This window comes from Dendropsophus ebraccatus, chromosome 5 (assembly GCF_027789765.1).
Source record: "Dendropsophus ebraccatus isolate aDenEbr1 chromosome 5, aDenEbr1.pat, whole genome shotgun sequence".
In the NCBI taxonomy this organism is placed as follows: Eukaryota; Metazoa; Chordata; class Amphibia; order Anura; family Hylidae; genus Dendropsophus; species Dendropsophus ebraccatus.
In genome coordinates this window covers 99,502,499-99,524,437 of record NC_091458.1, presented here as the reverse complement: position 1 = coordinate 99,524,437, position 21,939 = coordinate 99,502,499, and the positions used below count along the sequence as shown (strand labels likewise).

General features: G+C 43.3%; 1 protein-coding gene across 1 annotated transcript in view; it reads left to right on the top strand.

Moving 5' to 3' along the window:
- The window catches only part of PCID2 (PCI domain containing 2), a 31,164-nt gene extending 11,998 nt beyond the window's left edge, over positions 1 to 19,166 (top strand). Inside the window, exons 9-14 of the mRNA XM_069970799.1 lie at positions 2,616 to 2,757; positions 3,185 to 3,285; positions 10,340 to 10,413; positions 15,323 to 15,448; positions 18,535 to 18,658; positions 19,003 to 19,166. Of these exons, the coding sequence (XP_069826900.1) occupies positions 2,616 to 2,757; positions 3,185 to 3,285; positions 10,340 to 10,413; positions 15,323 to 15,448; positions 18,535 to 18,658; positions 19,003 to 19,092 (657 nt within the window). The 3' untranslated portion in view covers positions 19,093 to 19,166. The remainder of the gene's footprint in view (positions 1 to 2,615; positions 2,758 to 3,184; positions 3,286 to 10,339; positions 10,414 to 15,322; positions 15,449 to 18,534; positions 18,659 to 19,002) is intronic.
- Positions 19,167 to 21,939: the final 2,773 nt, after the last annotated feature.

Here is a 21,939-nt window from a genome sequence, read left to right as displayed (position 1 = left end):
CAGTAGAGGAAGCTCTTAAACTAAAGCAATGCTCTTAAACCAAGTCAAAATTTTAAAAAACTGTAAGCTCTTCTTGCATCCAAATCCATCTTGCATCTTAATCCAAGTTACTCTTACTGAGGTACCACTGTATTCAGTTTGTTTACGGCATTGACTATTTGAGATGGAAACATTGGGGGGAATTTATCAAGGGCTTTACTCCTATTTTTAGGTGAATAATTGAATTTCTTTGTCCATTTTTGGTCTAAGTTCTATTTATAAACCAGCATTAGAGGGATGGATATTTTTTGGATGCACTTTTTTTTTTAATCTGCCTGTTTTGAGTATTCACTGAAAAAGTTAGCATAATCTGGGATTAGCCCCCAATTTATCATTTTCGGCTCCTTAAAAAGTCTAGTGCAGGCTTACATCTGGTCAGTGAATTTTTTTTTTTTACAGCTTTAAAAAACAAAAAAAAAATTTGAAAATTTTGTGACTTTTTTTTTTTGCAACTTTTTACTTAGATACGATCACTATGGCAGTGCTACATTTTAAAAAACAGTCACAAGGGATTGGAACAAAGTATACACCAATCCTCATTAGAAGAGTCCCACACATTAGACTCCTTAGTAAATGTCTCCCATTGTATTTTAATAGTCTGAACATTGCCACACATAAGAGTTTATTTTTGTAAATACTGTGTGATCTACAATCAAACTCCATACAGAGACCTTCAGAAGTTGGGCAGTCAGACATGTCATGGGACCATCAATTGTCATTTAACCTCCTTGATGCTGTGGTTGCTAGAGGGTTAGTAGGTGTCATTTATAAATGCTAGATTGGCATCATTGAGTTTCAAAATCCAAAGATTTTCAGTTGGGTTCACGTCTGTAGACTGCCTAGGCCACTCCAGAACCTTAAAAATATTTCTTAGTCACTCCTTAGTTGTCCTGGCTGTGTATTTGGAGTCTTTGTCATATTGGACAACCCAGCCACAACTCATCTTCACTGCTCTTACTGAGGGAAGGAGATTGTTGGTCAAAATCTAGTATTGTCCATTCTCTTCTCAATACAGTGCAGTTGTCCTGTTCCCTTGGCAGAAGAGGACCCCCAAAGTATCATGTTTCCAACCCCATGGTTCACTTAGGACTTTGTTCTTGGGGTTGTGTTCGCCCTCCTCCTTCCACCAAACAGAGCGTTGATGGAGTTGATACCAAAAAGTTCTGGTGTCATCTGACAACATGATCTTAGATGATCCTCTGGATCATACAAATGGTCATTGGCGAACTTCAAATGGGCCTAGATATGTGCTGGCATGAACAGGGGACATTGTGTACCCGCAGGATTTTAATCTATGACTGCATAGTGTGTTACTATAATATATACAAGATCAGGTCGGCACAACCCCTTCCAAGGCGTCGGGCCCGTGCAGTAAACAGCAACGATGGGGTGCCGGACTCTCAGAAGCAATAGTCTCTGGTAAACACAATTCACAATGAAGAAATGAATGAGGTGGCACTCCCCATCGGATGAATTTCTGTACCTAATTTCATCGTATAAAAGGACATAACAGATGCAAACAACGATCTGGCAGACACCAGCAGGTAGGTGGTAACAGTCTGCTTCTCGGTGAAATCGCTTTTACAGACCGCCGTAGAAGCGATTTCACCGCAAAACAGACTGTTACCACCTACCTGCTGGCGTCTGCCAGATCGTTGTTTGCATCTGTTATGTCCTTTTATACGATGAAATAAAGTACAGAAATTCATCCGATGGTGAGTGCCACCTCATTCATTTCTTCATTGTGAATAGTGTGTTACTAACTGTTATCTTTGAGACTGTGGTTCCAGCTCTCTTTAGGTCATTCACCTGGTTCTCCTATGTAGTTCTGGACAGATTCCTGACCTTCTCAAAATTATCCTTACACCACAAGGCGAGATCTTGCATGAAGACCCAGACTGAAGAAGATTGGCAGTCATCTTGTGTTTCTTCCATTCTGTAATAATTGCACCAGAAGGTGTTTCCTTCTCACCAAACTGCTTGTCTATTGTCCTGTAGTCCATCCCAGCCTTGTGCAGGTCTACAGTTTTGTCCCTGGTGTCCTTAGACAGCTCTTTGTGAGAGGTTTATCTGGCAGATAAAGCCATAGCCAAGAACAGACTATAAACAGAGAACGGATCATAAAGGAAAGACTGAGATTTCTCTTCTTTGCAAATGTTTTCCTGGCTTTGGCTTTAGAAATCTGTCGGATAAATCTCTCTGTGTAAAGGCACCCTTTGTTCTTGGCCATGGTGGAGAGGTTGCAGTGTGAGTGAGTGTGTGGGCAGGTGTTTTTCATACAGGTAACAGGTCTGTGAGAGCCAGAATTCTTGCTGGTTGTGGGTGATCATATATTTATTTCATGCAGTAAAATGCAAATGAATTATTCAAAACTCATACAATGAGATTTTCTGGAATTTCTTTATAGATTCTGTCTCTCACAGTTGAAGTGTACCCCCATTCACATAGGGAATGTATCCAATGGCTTAAGATGTCTTTCCCACTGATTGGCTCAGAACTAATATGTACAAGCCTACTTCTCATTCACCTCCTGATACCGCACATGACTCTTATTTCCATTTTTTCTTTTACTGTAGATCAGTAAACTTCACTTATGCAAGCCCTTGATCAGAGCAATTGAGAGCTCCAACTTTAAGGAAGAATATTCCATTTCACAGAGGGTCACTTACAAATATTATGTCGGCCGGAAAGCAATGTTTGACAGCGAGTTTAAAAAAGGTACATTATCTTGAAGCAGTGATACTGTATTTTTGTTTGCATTGTACTGAAGCTTGCAGAGCATTTAAAGGGGTTATTCAGCTCTACAAAAACATGGCCACTTTTCCCCCTACTGTTGTCTCCAGTTCAGGTGTGGTTTGCAATTAAGCTCCATTTACTTCAATGGAACTGAGTTTCAAAACCCCACCCAAACTGGAGACAACAGTAGGGGGAAAGTGGCCATGTTTTTGTAGTACTGGATAACCCCTTTAACAAGTTTCTTGAGGTGGGGGGGGGGGAAGGAGTGGGATGCCTATTTATTTAGCAAGCATGAAGCCAGTCTTACATTTAGGAAGATGTCCATCTTTGTTGAGTTAAAAAATAAATGATTATAAAAAACTTGGTTTCATGTAAAGAAAATAAAAATGTCCTTTTTTTGTTTCCCTAGCTGAGGAATATCTATCATTTGCCTTCAGGAACTGTCTTCGCTCCTGCCAGAAAAACAAAAGAATGACTCTCATATATTTGCTGCCTGTGAAAATGCTCCTGGTGAGTGCCCTGGTGTCTCTAGCTGCATTTTATAACTCTTAAAGGATAATCGAAAATTGCTTTTAGGGGATACACATTTAAAGCGAATGTACCATCAGTACATTCGCTTTAAGTTTTGCTAATGTATAGAATGACGCCAGCGCATGGAAGCCAGTGCAGCAGTCCTTTTTTGATGCGCAGCCCAGTTCCTGCGTACGACAGGATTCTATTCCCGGACACTGGCTGGGGGTGAAGCACTGGAGGTGGGCCGGCCCTCCGCCAGTGGGAGAAAACCCCCGGCCCTCTATGATGCTGCTCTATTAGATTCAATGGAGGTGCGTCATAGAGGGGCGGGGGTATCCTTCCACTGGGGTAGGGCCGGCCCTCCTCCAGTGCTTCACCCCCAGCTGGTGCCTGGGAGTAGAACGGCGCCGTACATGGAAACTGGGCCGCAGTTCAAAACAAGGACTGTGGCACTGGCAAGACTTAAAGCCAATGTACTAATGGTATATTCGCTTTATAATTATGTTTCCCTTACGTCCTCAGCAGCAGCACAAATGGGGAAGATCCTATCTTCCTGCAATGGTAGGACAGATGGTACTAATAAAAGATTGATTAGGAGCCCTATAAGAAGGCCATACAGACCCCTCCTCCTTGTGTTTTTTTCTGTCCTCCTGTGGGACAGGTGGTAGGAGAGGGAAGCAGGCTCAGGCCTATGTTTGTGTCTGACTTTCCTTTCCAAAGATTCTTCCTTTCCACATGGTCGTGTGGAGAGGGGGAAATTTATAGAAATGTTTGTTTTTCCTGCTCTGCTGTATCAGAGAGGAGATTATTTACTTTTTAGTAGAGTTATCACTCAGCTTCTCTGCTGTATTGAGCCGCTGTGTGAGGGAAGCCATGAAGCTGCTGCAGTAAGTATCATGGTGCTGCCAGATCTGTGTCCTCACCTGGGCGGCTGCTGCAGTAAGTATAATGGTGCTGCCAGATCTGTGTCCTCACCTGGGCGGCTGCTAATGTTTCTTGATACTTCAGCAAGGTAAGATATGCTGTTTTTTCTTTTAAGCTGGAAGCCTGGCATGTGTGTCAGGAGGATCATTGGATATATATATATATATATATATATATGTTGTATGAGGCTTTTATGCCTCAAATGTTTCGTTTCAATGTCTTTCACTTTTTTTAACATTGGTTGTGCAAGTCCTGTTAGACTGCTTCACTATATGAGTGACCTATGTAAACTATAGTGTGTATACATGAACACAGCTTTAAAGCTGCTAGTTGGGTATTTAGTACACCTGCTGTCTCATTATTTTCTCCAGTACTGCTACAATGAAGCTGTGAAACTGTGTATATGTGTGAACACAGCCCTAGAGCTGCTAATTGTGTACACCTGTTGCCTCATTACTTTCTATAGTACTGCCATCAGATGATGCAGTGAAGCTATAAAACTGTGTGTGTGCACACAACCCTAGAGCTGTTAGTTGTGCAGTGTGCACACCTACTGCCTGATTACTTTCTATAGTACTGCTACCAGATGATGCAGTGAAGCTCTGAAAGTGTATGTGAACACAGCCCTAGAGCTGCTAATTGTGCACACCTACTGCCTGATTACTTTCTATAGCACTGCTACCAGATGATGCAGTGAAGCTATAAAACAGTTTGTGTGTGCACACAACCCTAGAGCTGCTAGTTGTGCAGTGTGCACACCTGCTGCCTGATTACTTGCTATAGTACTGCTACCAGATGATGCAGTGAAGCTCTGAAACTGTATGTGAACACAGCCCTAGAGCTGCTAATTGTGTACACCTGTTGCCTCATTACTTTCTATAGTACTGCCATCAGATGATGCAGTGAAGCTATAAAACTGTGTGTTTGTGTGCACACAACCCTAGAGCTGCTATTTGTGCATTGTGAACACCTGCTGCCTAATTACTTTCTATAGTACTGCTACCAGATGATGCAGTGAAATTGTGTGTGTGAACACAGCCTTAGAATTGTAGTTGTGTAGTGTGTATACCTGCGGTCTGATTACTTTTCCAATATTTCTATCAGATGATACAATGAAGCTATAAAACTGTGTATGAACACGGCCTTAGAGTTATTGTGTAGTGGTAGATACACCTCCTGTCTAATAACTTTCACTAATACTGCTAACAGATGACGCAGTCACCCTATGGAGCGTCTGTGTGCTACTCCAGTGCTGCCATTTAAGAATGCAGTGAAGCTACTGTGTGTGAACACGGCCTTAGAATTGTTAGTTGTATACTATACACCTGCTGTCTATTTACTTTCACTATACTGCTATCAGATGATACAGTGATCATGTGGACCTTCTGTGTGCTGACATTTAAGAATGCAGTGAAGCTACTGTGTGTGAACACTGCCTTAGAATTTAGTCGTGTACTATGTACACCTGCTGTTTAATTACCTTCACTAATACTGCTATTAGATGATGGTTATCATGTGGACCTTCTGTGTGCTGCTATTTAAGAATGCAGTGAAGTTATGAAGCCACCGTGTGTGAACATTGCCTTAGAATTGTAGTGTACTGTGTAACACCTGCTGTCTGATTTCTTTCACTATACTGCTATCAGATGATGCAGTGCCCTATGAAGCTACTGTGTGTGAACACAGCCTTAGAGTTGCTAGTTGTGTACTGGATACATCTATCTAATTACTTTCCCTAATACTGCTATCAGATTATATAGTGACCATATGGAGCTATGTGTGTGAGCACATGCTTAGAGCTGCTGGATGTGTACTGGATACACCTGCTATCTGATTACTTTCCCTAATACTGCCATCAGATGATGCAGTGATTCTATGGAGCTTTTTTGCGCTGCTCCAGTGCTGCTATTTAAGAATGCAGTAAAGCTACTGTGTGTGAACATGGCCTTAGGATTGTAGATGTGTACTATCTGATTAGTACTGTTATCAGATAATGCAGTGACCTATGAAGCTACATCCTTAGAGATGCTGGATGTGTACTGTGTATACCTACAGTCTAATTACTCTGTAATACTGTGTACACCTGCTGTCTAGTTACACTCTGTAATACTGATATCAGATGATGCAGTGACCCTATGGAGCTTCTGTGTACTGAAGGATGCAGTAAAGCTATGAAGCTGCTATGTGTGAACACCGCCTTAGGATTGCTGGTTGCATATTCAGTGCACCTGTGTGTCTGATTCCAGGCACTCTGCACTAGTCTGTTAGTCGGCCGGTCAGTCTGGCACAACTTCCATCCTTGGATGTAGCCGGATTCTAGTAACAGAACTTCTGGGGAAAAAGCTTTCTTGGCGTACAGATCCTGCAAGATTCCACTTTCAGGTGGTAGGGAATTCATTTGTGGATTGCAACTTTTTCTCAGAAGAGACAATGACTGTTTAAGATTTTACATCTGAATGATAATCTACAGGCTGAACTGGATGGAGTCCGAGGTCATGGCTCCTTCAGACGCACAAAGACCTTGTTTAAAAGAAAAAAAAAAAAAAAAAAAAAAATTTCTTAGTAATTTTCTAAATAAATAAATAAATAATAATAAAAAAAAAAAAAAAAATAAAAAAAATAAATAAAATAAATGTCTATATTACTATAGCTGAGCAGTATACTTGGCTGCCCGATCCCCACAGTTTGGAGACTGGTCCTTCGTTGTAAGTGGGCAGATGTTCACTCCAATATAAAGATAGTTGGATCTGTATTGGACATTCTCATGAAAGTCCTTTTTTTTTTTTTTTTTTTCTTATGATCAGGTCCATTATCTGCCCCAGTCTAATAAGAGAAGGAACTTCTACTTTTGTTCCACATTCCGTAGGAATTCTAGTATGGAAGGTAAAGGAAAGAATCCTGCACAAGAAGGACCAGACGTCTCTGAGGCCTTGGGGATGGGGACAAGAACTTGTGACTACGTCTTTTCTGACAATTTATTTCCATAATGAGAGAGGTCTGTACCAGTGTTATATGATAGGAAAGGCTACCATATTGAATTTTGATCTGTGGGTCCCTCCTAGAGGGATGTTATCTGACCGTGTATACCTGTATACAGCCTCCTCTGAGAAAGGTGCTGTATGTGGGATCTATGATCTGTAGGTCCCTCCTAGAAGAAGGATGTTATCTGACCAGGTATACCTGCATGTACCTGTATACAGCCTCCTCTGAGAAAGCAGTTGTATAGAGGATTTATGCTCTGTAGTTCCCTCCTAGAAGAAGGACGTTATCTGGCCATGTATACCCGCATGTACCTGTCTACAGACAAAAGCTGCATATTCCTTACATCAAGACCTTTTGTACAAGGCAATTGGCATTCTTTTCAATTTACAGTCCTTCTGTCTGGAATCATCTTGGCTCCATCTACAGTCACCAAGCTGATGTCTATTGTACTTTGACTGTTTGAGAAAATTGAAGCTCATCATTGTTTCTGGCATGGAACAATTCCTAGGGAGGAGAATAGATCCCCAGTCTGTGACTTACTTCCTCCAGAGATAATACAGAAGTTGACACAAGTCGGGGTTCTCTGCACTCCCCAGTTGCTGTCACTTCATCTGATACCCTTGGGTCTTATGTCTACACTGGAAATAACACCCAGAGACAAGGATAGCTTTTTCCTGCTCAATGGCAGCAGTCTCCCAATGAAGTGGGTAGAGAAAACCATTGATATATCAAGCAGTGGGGCGCTTGTATGAGCAACAGGCAAAGGAGCCTTAATCCCCATCAGAGATGTTGCTGGCATCCAACATATGAAGGGAATACTAGTCCACTTCAGCACACCAATCTATGGTAAGCTATCAGTATAAGATCAAAAACCGCATCTAGGATGGCGCATATCGATCTTTATAGGGGCACTAACTCTGTGGTATTACTACTGGAGGCAGAGGCATTTTGTCTGCTGGCAATCTATGCTGCGATGTAACCCTGTCGGAGGAACGGTCTCTGGACCAGAAGCTTTCTGGAAAATCGCATGGAGGATAGACCTATTCCTATTCAAGGTTCAAATTGGAAAACCCTTTTTTCCTCACTCCTAAAAAGCCCAGAGTCTTGCAGAATCTGAGACAAGGTTGGGCCTTGGTCAGCCTCATTTGCCCCTATTGACCCAAGAGAGCATGGTTCACAATGGTGAGCCCCCTGCCTAAGAATCTTCTGGGAACTCTCCCAGTCTCCCCAGCTACTGACACAGAGCAGCAGAGATTACTCCCAGCGTCCCTGCCAGGTGTGGGCAGAGTCTAAAAATCTTGCAAGTAGCAAGTCTCTGGTTTCATGATGGCCTCTTATTATCTAAAAGCATGGCGCTAATTCCATAGGAATATTCTGGAGGCTTCTGTATACCCTCAGTTAATAACTCAAGAAGGCAGGCTTGTCCGAAGCTTGACTGCCGTCAACAAGGTGGGAATTGATATGCTGTCAAAGTGGTGACCACTCTTCTGTAGTCCAGAGCCACAACTGCCTACAGAACCTACCTGAAGGTAAAGAAGATGTTTGAAGCCTGGTGGGTGAAAGTCTCTTCCACATCTCCATTGTTACAATCCATTACTCCTGCCAACACGGGAGAGAAGGAGCTTCATCCCTTAGATGTGGGAAGGGCTTGGAGCATGTATATTGAACGGGCAAACTCCTTCAGGAAATCTAACCACTTGTTTTTATCCTTTGCAGGGAAAAACAAAGGATGCAAGTCATCCAAAGCTTCTCTGTCCAGATGGATAAGGGAAGTCATCTCCATATGCTACCAAGAAGCTGGATTACAGGTACCTGGTGCAATCAAGGCACATTCAATGAGGGCAATATCATCCACATGGGCTGAAAAAGATCTGTACCCTTGGAACAAATATGCAGGACTGCTTCATGGTCGTCCGTCAATGCCTTTGTCAAGCACTATAGACTAGATATTCACGAGTCAACCAGTTTTTGGCTCAGCCATTCTGTCTTCTGTAATGTAATGGCCCTCCCTAGTCTGTTTTCATAGCTTGCTATATCCCCATTTGTGCTGCTGCTGAGGACGTAAGGGAAAGGATAATTTTTACTCACCGTAAATTTTCTTTCCTGTAGTCCGAAGCAGCAGCACAGACTTCCCGCCCTGATTTAAACAAACTATTATTTATGCAGCATACCTTGATTGTTTTAATGCCTTATTAACTAAGTTTTATTATGAATTTTAAATTTTTTTGTCGTTAGAATTGACACAAGGAGGAGGGGTCTGTATGGCCTTCTTATAGGGCTCCTAATCAATCTTTTATTAGTACCATCTGTCCTACCATTGCAGGAAGATAGGATCTTCCCCATTTGTGCTGCTGCTTCGGACTACAGGAAAGAAAATTTACGGTGAGTAAAAAATTATTCCTTTACACATAAGAAAATACAGCCATATTTTCAATATAATATTGCACTCCATTGAAGTCAATAGGAAGTTGGATGGCAGTGCACACACTGTATAGAATAATGGCCATAACTGATTGTGACCATCCAAATATTATTTACTACCTGCTTTTGCAAAATACAGCAGTTTTTTTACGTTATTTGTTCACACATTGTTTAATTTTTACTCAAAATGATGGTTGTAGTTAGCTTTTATTTTACTGTGTGTGAACCTAGCCTAAAGAGTACCTGTCCTCAAAAAAAACTTTCACATGTCTCAGGGATAAGTCAAACAGTTTGATCGGTGGAGGTCTCACTGCTGAGAACTAGTGGGGAACTGCACTTCCCCACTGTCACTTTCTTTCACTGTCACTTATTGAAACTGGTGCTTACACGCTGGGTAAATGACTGGTAAACCTCAGGCCCATGTCACAATAACATAAACCCTGCCTTGGCACAGTAATGTCTACTGTCCAAAGTGGCCATTAAAGAGGTAGTGCGCGGCTCTTCCTGAGTTCAGGGTCAGCACAGGCACCTCCCTGCTCAGCCAAACACAGGAAGTGCTGTGACAGTGGCTGCTTCAACAGAGAAGGGAAGTTACGTTTTGCTCTGAATAACCCCTGAAATAACCAGCATTACGTAGATTTCTTTCACTAGTGCTTCTAAAATCTGTTGTGTTCTCTAAGTTATTAAATACAAACTATGTTACTGGTTTTCCTTTAACCTTTAGGGTCATATGCCAACCATTCAGCTGCTGAAAAAATATGACCTGATGCAATTTGCAGAAGTGACAAAGGCCGTTTGGTATGTACACTGTATATGTAATATATAATTTTATTTCTAAAAGAATAAGTCAGGGGTGGCCAAATAGATCTTGATCTTGCAGGAGGTAAACCTTTGAGTGGAGGACAGTAGGCCACTATGTCATTCTCTTTTCGGTTTCATCACAAAGAAAAGTCTTCCAGCCAAATGGCATATAGGACCCTGTTCCTTTTCACTAAAGTCACCTCTGTTTTTTAGACGCCAAAGAAAAGGTGTTTTCTTTATAAAATAATTATGCCTCATTTAAAAGACAACTGGCTAAGTGTATGTTTAAATGGGGAAAACCTTGTGGTTTTCACACTGAAACCTCAACTAGTGTTACTTAAAAAAAAAAAACCACTAGTCTCGGTTTTACAAATCTGTGCAGATTTGCATTTAGCTGCAAACTATATTAAGAACATTTTCCTGAAAAGGGTTGTCCAACGAAATTTTTTTTCTTTCAAGTCAACTGGTGTTAGAAAGTTGTATAAAATTGTAATTTACTTCTATTATAAAAAAAACTCAAGTCTTCCCATACTTATAAGCTGCTGTATGTCCTGCAGGAAGTGTTGTTTTATTTATATTCAGACACAGTGCTCTCTGCTGACATCTCTGGCCGAGACAAGAACTCTACAGAGTGGGTGTGGGGGGAGAGGGTATGGGATGGGGGGAGTGGAGTGGGGGGTAGTAGCGTTTTTTTTTTCTTTCTTTCGCCTATACTTGAATGGGGACTAAGATTATAGCCTGGAACATTAGGGGGCTGGGAGAACGGAGGAAGAGAGTTGCAATTCTCAGTTATGTTAGGAACTATCTGCCCGCCATAGTTTGTTTTAGTGAAACACACCTTATTAAAGAGTCTGAATACAAACCTAACAAGCTTTGGTGGTCGGACCAGTATTATTCACATTTCTCAAGTTATTCTAGGGGGGTTGTGGTCCTGGTGCATAAAAAAATTAGTTGGAAGTTACTGAATAAAAAAATCGATAGAGAAGGACGTTATATATTTCTGCATTGTGTAATAAACAGCCTGGAGTGTATACTGGCTGCAGTTTATATTCCTCCTCCGTTTGGGGTTCAGGTTTTGTTAGAATTATTTTTATTTTCTAAGAATTATGATGGGTGTCCTGTAGTGGTTATTGGGGACTTTAATGGGGTTATGAATCAAGAAATTGATAGAGTAAGAATGCATAAAGGATCTTCTCTCCCGGCGGGGTCCCGGTTAGCCGATGTGGTGAGAGAACATGGGCTGCGGGACATCTGGAGGGAGAGAAACCTGTATAAAAGGGAGTTCACTTGTTGGAACAAAACCAATAATGTAATGTCACGGATTGATTTGGGTTTAGTTACTGGGGATATAGTTAAGAGGGTGATTAATATTAAACACTTAACAAGAAGATCACGCACCAATTTTGTTGGAAATTAACACAGGTAAATCAGTTATTTCACGTAGTATAAGATTGAATCCTCACTGATTTAGTCTGATTGATAAATTGGACCTTATAGAGATAGAGATAAAGGAGATTTGGGAAATTAATGTAGGCACAGCAGCTCACCAGGTAGTACGGGACACTTTAAAGGCGGTATTAAGGGGTAAATATTTTGGAATTATTTGTAAATTAAGGAAGAAATTTAAGGAAAGGGAGGGGGAGTTGAGGAAGGTAGTGGGCAAAACGGAGGAGGAATATATTAAGGATAGCTCCTTGGCAAATAGGGAAAAGTTAGAACAAAGTCAGGAGGAGCTAAATACATTTCTACTTAAAAAGGCTGAAAGTCGTCTTGCATTTCAGGGTAGAGAGCAGTATCTAGGGTCAGGGCTCCCAAATAAGATGTTAATGGCAGTAGTGAAAGCCCAAAAGGAGAAAAGGGATATACAGGCAGTTAAAACCCCACAAGGTAGTATAGTGAACTGTACAGAGGATATATTGAGACAGTTTAGGGTCCATTATGAAGCGGTTTATAGCTCTGAATATAAACAAGTGCCGGAAGAGTTAGCAGGTTTTTTGGGGGAAATGGAATTGCCTAGGTTGTCCGACGAGCAGAGGGAGTTGCTAGATGAGGATGTTACGCTTGAGGAAATATCTGGAGCTCTGGATTCGTCCCCTAAGAGTTCTGCCCCAGGGAATGATGGAATTCCATACGAGCTATATAGGAAGCATCGGGGTTGCATGCTCCCTGTGTTGCTGAAAGTGTTTAATGCCTCCATGGATGACGGCTTTCTTCCGTCATCCATGGAGGAGGCATTGATCACACTGATCCTTAAACCAGGAAAGGATGAGTTGGATGTGGAGTCTTACCGCCCTATTTCTTTAATGAATGTGGACGCGAAGATTCTAGCCAAAGTTTTGGCGAATAGGGTACAGTAGGTGGTGTGTGATCTAGTACACGAGGATCAGTGTGGTTTCATCCCGGGTCGAATGGCCAAGTTCAACACCAGGAGGCTATACGAGAATGTTCAGTTGGTAGAGAGTCCGAGCTCCCATTCCATCCTGTCCTTGGATGCCACTAAGGCATTCGACAGGGTGGAGTGGGAGTATTTGTGGGGGGTATTGTATAAGTTTGGTTTTGGTCCCCGTTTTGTGTCATGGTTTAGGTTATTATATAAGAATCCCAGGGCGGCGGTGGTGGTTAATAATGTGGTGTCAGATTTTTTTTTATTGTCACGAGGTACCAGGCAGGGTTGCCCTCTCTCCCCTCTCCTCTTCGCCCTGAGTATTGAGCCCTTGGCACATCTGGTGAGAGCAGATGATGGAATTGAGGGCTTTGGGGCGGGGGGGGAGAGGGGACAAGGTCTCCCTGTATGCTGATGATATTTTGTTTTTTTTTGAAAGACCCAAATACTGCAGTTCCGAGAGTTATAGATCTGGTAGAGAGGGTGGGTAAATTCTCCGGTCTTAAAATAAATTGGGGAAAGTCAATCCTGATGCCCTTGGGTGTGAATAAGCAATTTTTCTTTCCCCCCTTAACAGTTTTAGGGGAGGGAGGAGATTTCAGATACTTGGGTATAAGGGTGTCAAGAGAGATCAAAGAGTTCAATGATCTTAACACAAGGTTGGTTATAGAGGAGGTGGAGAGAAAGTGTAAGATATGGCAGAAATTATGCCTCTCTAGAATGGATAGGATAGTGTTGTTTCGAACAGTATGTCTTCCTAAGTTTCTTTATATTTTTGGTACAGCCCCTATATGGATTTCAGAGAAGAGTCTAAGACGTATTGGTATTATCATAAACTCTTTAATATGGGGGAGAAAGAGGGCTAGATTAAAATTGGTAGTACTGTGTCAGCTGAAAAATAGAGGAGGTCTTGGATTCCCAGATTTAAAAAAATTATTTTCTTGCTTCTCAACTCTTTTGGTTAGGGAAAAAGAATCAAACAAATTTTTTTCAGTGTGTTGGGGAGGGAACACGGGATAGTTCATGTACTATATTTGAGTTTCTGGATGGAGAGTATTGGAGATCTGGAAGTAGAAAGGACTGGCCCATGGTTCAAGCACTTGGTAAAACATGGATGGAGCTAAAGAAGTTGCTGAAATTGAACTCAGTTTTTGAATTCACACCAATATGGGAGAATAATAGATTCGAGGAGTTGAAGAAGTTGGGGGTGATAAAGAGTTTGGAGAGAAAAGGTATTAGGACCATGGGTGATGTTATTTATAGAGGCCAGGTTAAAGAGTGGGAAGAGGTTAGGGTAGAGTTTGAACTTCCTGAGACGTCGTGGTTTGACTATCTTAGACTTCGGGTGGTCTTATCTAAAGCCTCAATTGCTAAAAGGGTGTTGTTTGATTTTGATTTTCTTGTTGAGCATCTCATGAAACAGACAATAGAGAAGAAGCTGATATCGATCTTATATGCTCAGTTACAGAGGAGGGAGGAGGTTAAATATAGAAGCAAGGGGAAATGGGAAGAAGACGTGGGGAAGCTGACGGATAAACAGTGGAGTAGAATTTATGAGGGGACAAATCTGGCCTCTAGGTCAGGGAATCATAGATTAGTACAGTTCAATATCGTGCATAGGACCTACTTTACACCGGTACTTCTAAAGAAAATTAAAAAATGGCCCAATAGTAACTGTCCCAGATGTAATATGGCAGAGGCAGACCTCATCCACATGTTTTGGTTATGTAATATTATTCAGGGTTATTGGAGGGAGGTGTATGGGGAAACTGAAAAAAGAATGAATTTGGAAATACCTTATACACCAGGGTTGGCTATTTTGGGGGATCATACGGGCCTAAAGATTGGTAGAGAGAGCCGGAGAAAGATATTGAGGTTATTGTTTTTGGCTCGTCTGATGATTACTCGGAACTGGATTGCTACGGTCCCACCTAATAAAGAAATGTGGGAGGGATGTGTTAGAAAACTCAAGGGTTTTTTATAGGGGTGATGTTGATGTATGGTTTTTTTTTTTTTTGTTTTTTTTTGTTTTTTGCTTTGCTGTTCCTCTCTCTACTCCATGGGGGGTGGGTGGCATTGGGGGGGAGGGGGGGGGGGAATAGTTGTTTATGATATGATAAGAGTCTGTTTTACTTTTATGTGAATTTTTGTATTTTGGAATTTAAAATTATAATAAAATTTATTAAAAACAGAAAAAAAAGAAAAGAACTGTACAGAGCAGGAGAGGTTTTCTATGGGGATTTGCTACTGCTCTCGACAGTTCCTGACATGAGACATGACAGAGGTGGCAGCAGAGAGCACTGTTTCTGAATGTAAATAAAACAACATGTCCTGTAGGACATACAGCAGCTAATAAGTATGGGAAGACTTGAGATTTTTAAATAGAAGTAAATTACAAATCTATATAATTTTCTGACACCAATTTGATGTGAAAGAATTTTTTTTCCGCTGGACAACCCCTTTAAAGTGAGTTATAAAGGCACAAGTATCCTTTGCATGTAAATGTTATGTTTGTGTTTTTAGTGAAGGGAATCTATTACTGCTGACGGAGGCTTTAACCAAACATGAAACCTTTTTCATCCGTTGTGGCATCTTTCTGATTCTGGAGAAACTGAAGATAATCACATTCAGGAATCTTTTTAAGAAAGTGTAAGTTACTGTGTTGAAATCTTTGTCATTTGAAGCATTAGTCTAAAGCTGAGTTCACACTACATATATTTCAGTCAGTATTGTGGTCCTCATATTGCAACCAAAACCAGGAGTGGATTGAAAACACAGAAAGGCTCTGTTCACACAATGGTGAAATTGAGTGGATGGCCGCCATATAACAGTAAATAACTGCCATTATTTCAATACAACAGCCGTTGTTTTAAAATACCAGCAAATATTTGCCATTAAATGACGGCCATCCACTCAATTTCAACATTGTGTGAACAGATCCTTTCTGTGTTTTTAATCCACTCCTGGTTTTGGTTGCAATATGAGGACCACAATACTGACTGAAATATACGTAGTGTGAACCCAGCCTAAAGCTTGATAGGGCCACAATTTTTTTTTTTTTTTTTTTTTTGGTTCTGGGCCCAAACCACCTTTTCTTAGAAAGCAGATCTTGAAATTGGAGAGCTTCAACCATGTAGGAAAAAGCAAAATATTGCTTTCTCCTGCAGTTGATGATATGGCATTTTATGGCTTCCAACAAGAAGTGTCATTGTAATTTGCTTTATTTGTAGGACAGAATAGTGTGGTTGACCACTGTGATCTGTGTTTGGTGTAGGGCTGGGCGATATGGGCAAAAAATAAAATCTCGATTTTTTAAAATTTTTTGACGATTCTCGATTTAAATCTCGATTTTTTTTCCTTTTTTGCTAAATAAACAGAACATTTTCTCCCTGCAGCATCAGATACTATTTTAATATTTTAGACAACAACTGTATTGATTTCCAGTGTAACAGAGGCCCCATATAGTATAGGAAATCATGTTTGTGCCTCCATCTACGTAGGGTGTAGTAGTGGAGGTATAGTGGATAGGGGGTGTAGGAGTGGAGGTATAGTGGATAGGGGGTGTAGGAGTGGAGGTATAGTGGATAGGGGGTGTAGGAGTGGAGGTATAGTGGATAGGGGGTGTAGTAGTGGAGGTATAGTGGATAGGGGGTGTAGGAGTGGAGGTATAGTGGATAGGGGGTGTAGGAGTGGAGGTATAGTGGATAGGGGGTGTAGGAGTGGAGGTATAGTGGATAGGGGGTGTAGGAGTGGAGGTATAGTGGATAGGGGGTGTAGTAGTGGAGGTATAGTGGATAGGGGGTGTAGGAGTGGAGGTATAGTGGATAGGGGGTGTAGGAGTGGAGGTATAGTGGATAGGGGGTGTAGGAGTGGAGGTATAGTGGATAGGGGGTGTAGGAGTGGAGGTATAGTGGATAAGGGGTGTAGTAGTACAGGTATAGATGAGGGGTGACTGGGGTAAAACTGAAGGGGACTGGGGTGACACTAAAGGGGACTGGGGTGACACTAAAGGGGACTGGGGTGACACTGGGGGACACTAAAGGGGACTGGGGTGACACTAAAGGGGACTGGGGTGACACTAAAGGGGACTGGGGTGACACTAAAGGGGACTGGGGTGACACTAAAGGGGACTGGGGTGACACTAAAGGGGACTGGGGTGACACTAAAGGGGACTGGGGTGACACTAAAGGGGACTGGGGTGACACTAAAGGGGACTGGGGTGACACTAAAGGGGACTGGGGTGACACTGGGGGACTGGAGGGACACTAAAGGGGACTGGGGGAACACTGAGGGGACTGGGGGGACACTGAGGGGACTGGGGGGGACACTGAGGGGACTGGGGGGGACACTGAGGGGACTGGGGTGACACTAAAGGGGACTGGGGTGACACTGGGGGACTGGAGGGACAATGGGGGACACTAAAGGGGACTGGGGTGACACTAAAGGGGACTGGGGTGACACTAAAGGGGCCTGGGGTGACACTAAAGGGGACTGGGGTGACACTAAAGGGGACTGGGGTGACACTGGGGGACTGGAGGGACAATGGGGGACACTAAAGGGGACTGGGGGGACACTGAGGGGACTGGGGGGGACACTGAGGGAACAATAAGGGGACTGGGGGGGGACACACTGAAGGGGACGGGGGGGACACTGAGGGAACAATGAGGGGATGGGGGGGACACTGAAGGGGACTGGGGGGGACACTGAAGGGGACTGGGGGGGGACACTGAAGGGGACTGGGGGGGACACTGAAGGGGACTGGGGGGGGACACTGAAGGGGACTGGGGGGGGGGACACTGAAGGGGACTGGGGGGGGACACTGAAGGGGACTGGGGGGGGACACTGAGGGAACAATGAGGGGATTGGGGGGACACTGAGGGAACAATGAGGGGACGGGGGGGACACTGAAGGGGACTGGGGGGGGACACTGAAGGGGACTGGGGGGGGACACTGAGGGAACAATGGGGGGATTGGGGGGACACTGAGGGGACTGGGGGGTGACTGGTGCAGCTGGAGGTGATTGGAGCAGGAGGGCACATACATCTCCTCCTCCTCTCACCTCCACACACACGCTCCCCTCCCGGCCAGATATGGAGGTCCCGGGTCTGTGGAGGAGGAGGCCGCAGGGACTACAGTAGGTGGTGATCGCATAGCTGCGGGTCACGGAGCTATACAGCGGGAACGGGGGTCTGCACCGAGCCCCCCGATCCCGCTGTATAGCTCCAGGACGAGCAGCGCCGCGATCACCACCTACTGTAGTCCCTGCGGCCTCCTCCTCCACAGACCCGGGACCTCCATATCTGGCCGGGAGGGGAGTGGGACGCTCAGTGGAAGGGGCGGGGGCAGATCAGCGGCGGCGCTGTCAGTGGCTGGAGGCCGCCGGCACTGCACCGCCCCTCTCCAGCATCTTCTCCCCGCTCACCCACACCGCCCCTCCACAGCTCTCCCGCCGGCCCGCACCGCAACCCCCCTTCTCTCAGCTTCTCCCCGGCACCGCAGCCCGAAATGATTTTTTGTGAAAATCGAATTTACGATTTTCACAAAAAATCAAATCGATTTCAACGTTCTGGACGATTAATCGAATTAATTCGATTAATCGCCCAGCCCTAGTTTGGTGTATTTAGCCCTAAGTATTCTCCATGGCTGCACAATATTCATTTTTTATATGTTTCCTTTGTGGGTCTTGTTCTTTGCATTGTCCTTATTTGACAAAATGTTTATTTACTCTCCTCCAGATACTTGTTACTCCGGACGCATCAACTCTCTCTTGACGCCTTTCTTGTTGCCCTAAAATTTATGCAAGTGGAGGATGTGGATATTGATGAAGTGAATTGTATCATAGCTAATCTGATCTACATGGTAAATGAATGCCTGATATCTTCAATGTTTAGCAGTAGCTAATAGTAATTTAGTGGATACCTATCAGCAGGTCTAAACATTTTCAGTGTTTGTCAGATGAACACTTGTTTAGCCGACAGCTATCTCTCTTTAGACAGCCCACCTTGTATATCATCAGTGTAGCCTTCCAGCCACCAGCACAGACAGTTATAGCCTGCAATGCTTACCCCTAGAGAGTGTGAGCACATGATGTACCTGTGTTAGATCAGCCGAGGATCCAGCATAACTGATAAACAACTCTTACCAGTTAACTCTTTTTCTTTTCTGGTTAAAGCACTATGTGACCTGTGGTGTTTCCTTTCTAGGGACACATTAAAGGCTACATCTCTCATCAGCATCAAAAGCTTGTGGTCAGCAGGCAGAATCCCTTTCCTCCCCTGTCAACGATCATTTAATATTTGGCACACTGAAGATGATGAATGACCGGCAGCATGAGGACTCAGACGCTAGTTTTCTTTCTACTTTTTTTTTATATTGACAGATTTTTAAATGAGTTTGTACCAGAAATTTTTTTTTTTTTTTTTTTAGATTTGTCTAAATATAATAAAACACGTGTTTGTATTACCTGCTTTTAGATTTTGTTTTAACCACTGAATAATGGGGGTAACTGCACATGGTAAAGCAAACACTCCCTTAGGGTCCTATTTGATAGCCCGATATGCAGTAGTCTATGGTTGCAAACAAGCCCCAATCAGCGAGATCGGTGCTCATCAGTGCAGTCATACAACCATGCCAGTACAGTATTGGCTGCATATCCATTGTTTGGAAACTTTAGTAGTTTTTGCAGTTTTTACAGACATCGTTTTCTATTGAGCTCTCTAGTCAGGTGTGCAAATCAAAAAACGGCAAGAAAAAAAAACCTCTGCTTTTTTTCAGTACTAATATTAATTACTAGATTTAGATCTAAGGAGCCTGGAGGTCCGAAGCTTCTAGCAGCTAAGGGTTCTTTTACAAGCGCCGCAACCCCCTCCCCCCCCCCCCCCCCCCCCCCCCGCAGCTCCCGCGGCCCCCACTGTACTCGCCCGCTTCCTGCCGACACGTGTAATAGCGTCGGCAGCGAGCAGGGAAAAAGGAGCAAGCGTTTGCTCCTCTCTGTTGCCCCATGTAATAGGGGCTTTAGTTTGTGGCCATAAACAGTCGAAAATCATAAAATCATAGCTGGGCAGTCAGGCTACACAAATGAATCATTCTGCTGATGCATTAGCTCAGTGGCTAGCACTGTAGCCTTGCAGCGCTGGGGTCCTGGGTTCAAATCCCACTAAAGGGCAACATCTGCAAAGAGTTTGTATATTCTCTGTGTTTTAGTGGGTTTCCCCCCCACACCCAAAAAATACAGATAGGTGAATTTAGATTGTGAGCCCTAATGGAGACAGGAACCAAAATTGAGTGTTGTGGAATCAGTTTAGTGCTATAAAAATAAAAGCATTATTACTATTATTCTTATTTTTTTCTTAATATTATTATAATAGGCATTTGGTCACACGACACACAGATCGTGCAATATGATATTGGTGAAAGGTGTTGCATTGTGAATGCTATATAGCATGGCTGCGAAGCAACAGTCACAAAATGTCCATCCTTGATTGTTTTTTAGCTGCAGGTCGCAAGTCGTGTGCGACTTTGCTTCCATAGACCTCGAAGCTAGTTGTATGAGACTGAGACTTGCTGGCAACTTCTCTGCAACTTGCTGCTATTTGGTCAACAGCCAAGTTGCTGCTAGTGGCAGGACAGCAAGTCACACAATATATTTTGGTTGTGTGACTTGTATGATATTTGCTGTCACATGACCAGTCTTTGTGTAGCCCCACAGGAAGATGTGTGGCCAACTAGTAATGATTTTAAAGGCTGTACAAAAGATGCAGTCATTGAACAAGCCTTTTTTTTTTCATTCGTCAGCTGATGGCTGGGCCATTACATGGGCTGATTATCAGCGATTTCTGAAAGCTAATAATCATCTCATGTGGAGAGATTTGGACTGGGGAGGGGCTATATTGAGCTGGTGAAACTTTTGTATGGAGATGTGAGGGCCACTGTTGCTGTTAATGGAATGCACTCTGCTGCTTTTGGGCTGGGTAGAGGGACTAGGCAGGAATGCCGCCTCTCCCCCTCACTCTTCGCCCTTAGTATAGAGCCAGTAGCTAGTTTAATTAGATTAGATCAGAACATAGTTGGCTTCGGGGCAAGGGGTGAGGGGGACAGGGTATCCCTTTACGCAGACAACATGCTTTTGTTTCTTTGGGACCCTGTAATGGCTGTCCCCAGAATCATTGAGTTGATACAGAAGGTGGGGCAGTACTCGGGCCTTGGGATCAACTGGAAAAAAATCGGTTTTAATGCAATTCGCCATGGAGGGGGATTTGTCCTTCCCACAGCTCCAGGTTCTGGGGAAGGACGACTCCTTTAGGTACTTGGGGATACGGGTCTCTCGGAATCTAGCGGCCTTCAGTGATCTCAACCTTGTTCCGCTGATAAAAACAACAGAGGAAAAGGTTAAGGTATGTCATAATTTGCTCTTCTCTAGAGCGGATCGGTTGGTATTACTGAAGGCGGTCTGCCTTCCCAGGTTCCTATACATCTTTGGGGCCGCCCCGGTCTGGTTAGGCCAGAATGTTTTAAAGAGGATAAGGAATATCTGTAACTTTCTAATCTGGGGGCGCAAACGTGTTCGCATAAAGTTAGAATTATTGACAGCACCTAAGAATAGCGGTGGGTTAGGTCTCCCTTCTATGGAGTTGTATTTTTTGGCCTATCAGGCCTTTTGGCTCTTGAATTGGAAGGATAATCTTTTTTCTCTCAATTAGGGGAGGGGGCAAGAGATGTCTCTTTAGATATTTTTCAGATCCTTGATGCTGGGATAACTAGAGAAGGGAGCAAGAGCAGACTAGCCTATGGTGGACGCCCTGATTAGAACGTGGCGGGAGATTAAAAAATGTTTGGACTTGAGGGGTTTTCTTAGCTTCTCTCCTCTTTGGGACCATTGTGATTTGGTGGAGGTTAAGAAACTGGGGGCTCTTCATGGAGTATTTGGGTATGACCTGAGGTTGATAACAGATATGGTGGTTATGGGAAAGATTAAAACTTGGGAACAGGCTAGGGCAGAATATGGTTTTGCAGACTCCCTTTGGTTTGATTATTTGCGACGCTCTAGGGTGTTAGGGTTGGATCTCAGAAGGACGGAATATAGACTCAGGGCGAATATAATGTTGGATAAGTTAAGAGGGCTGGGTAATAGATCTAAAGGG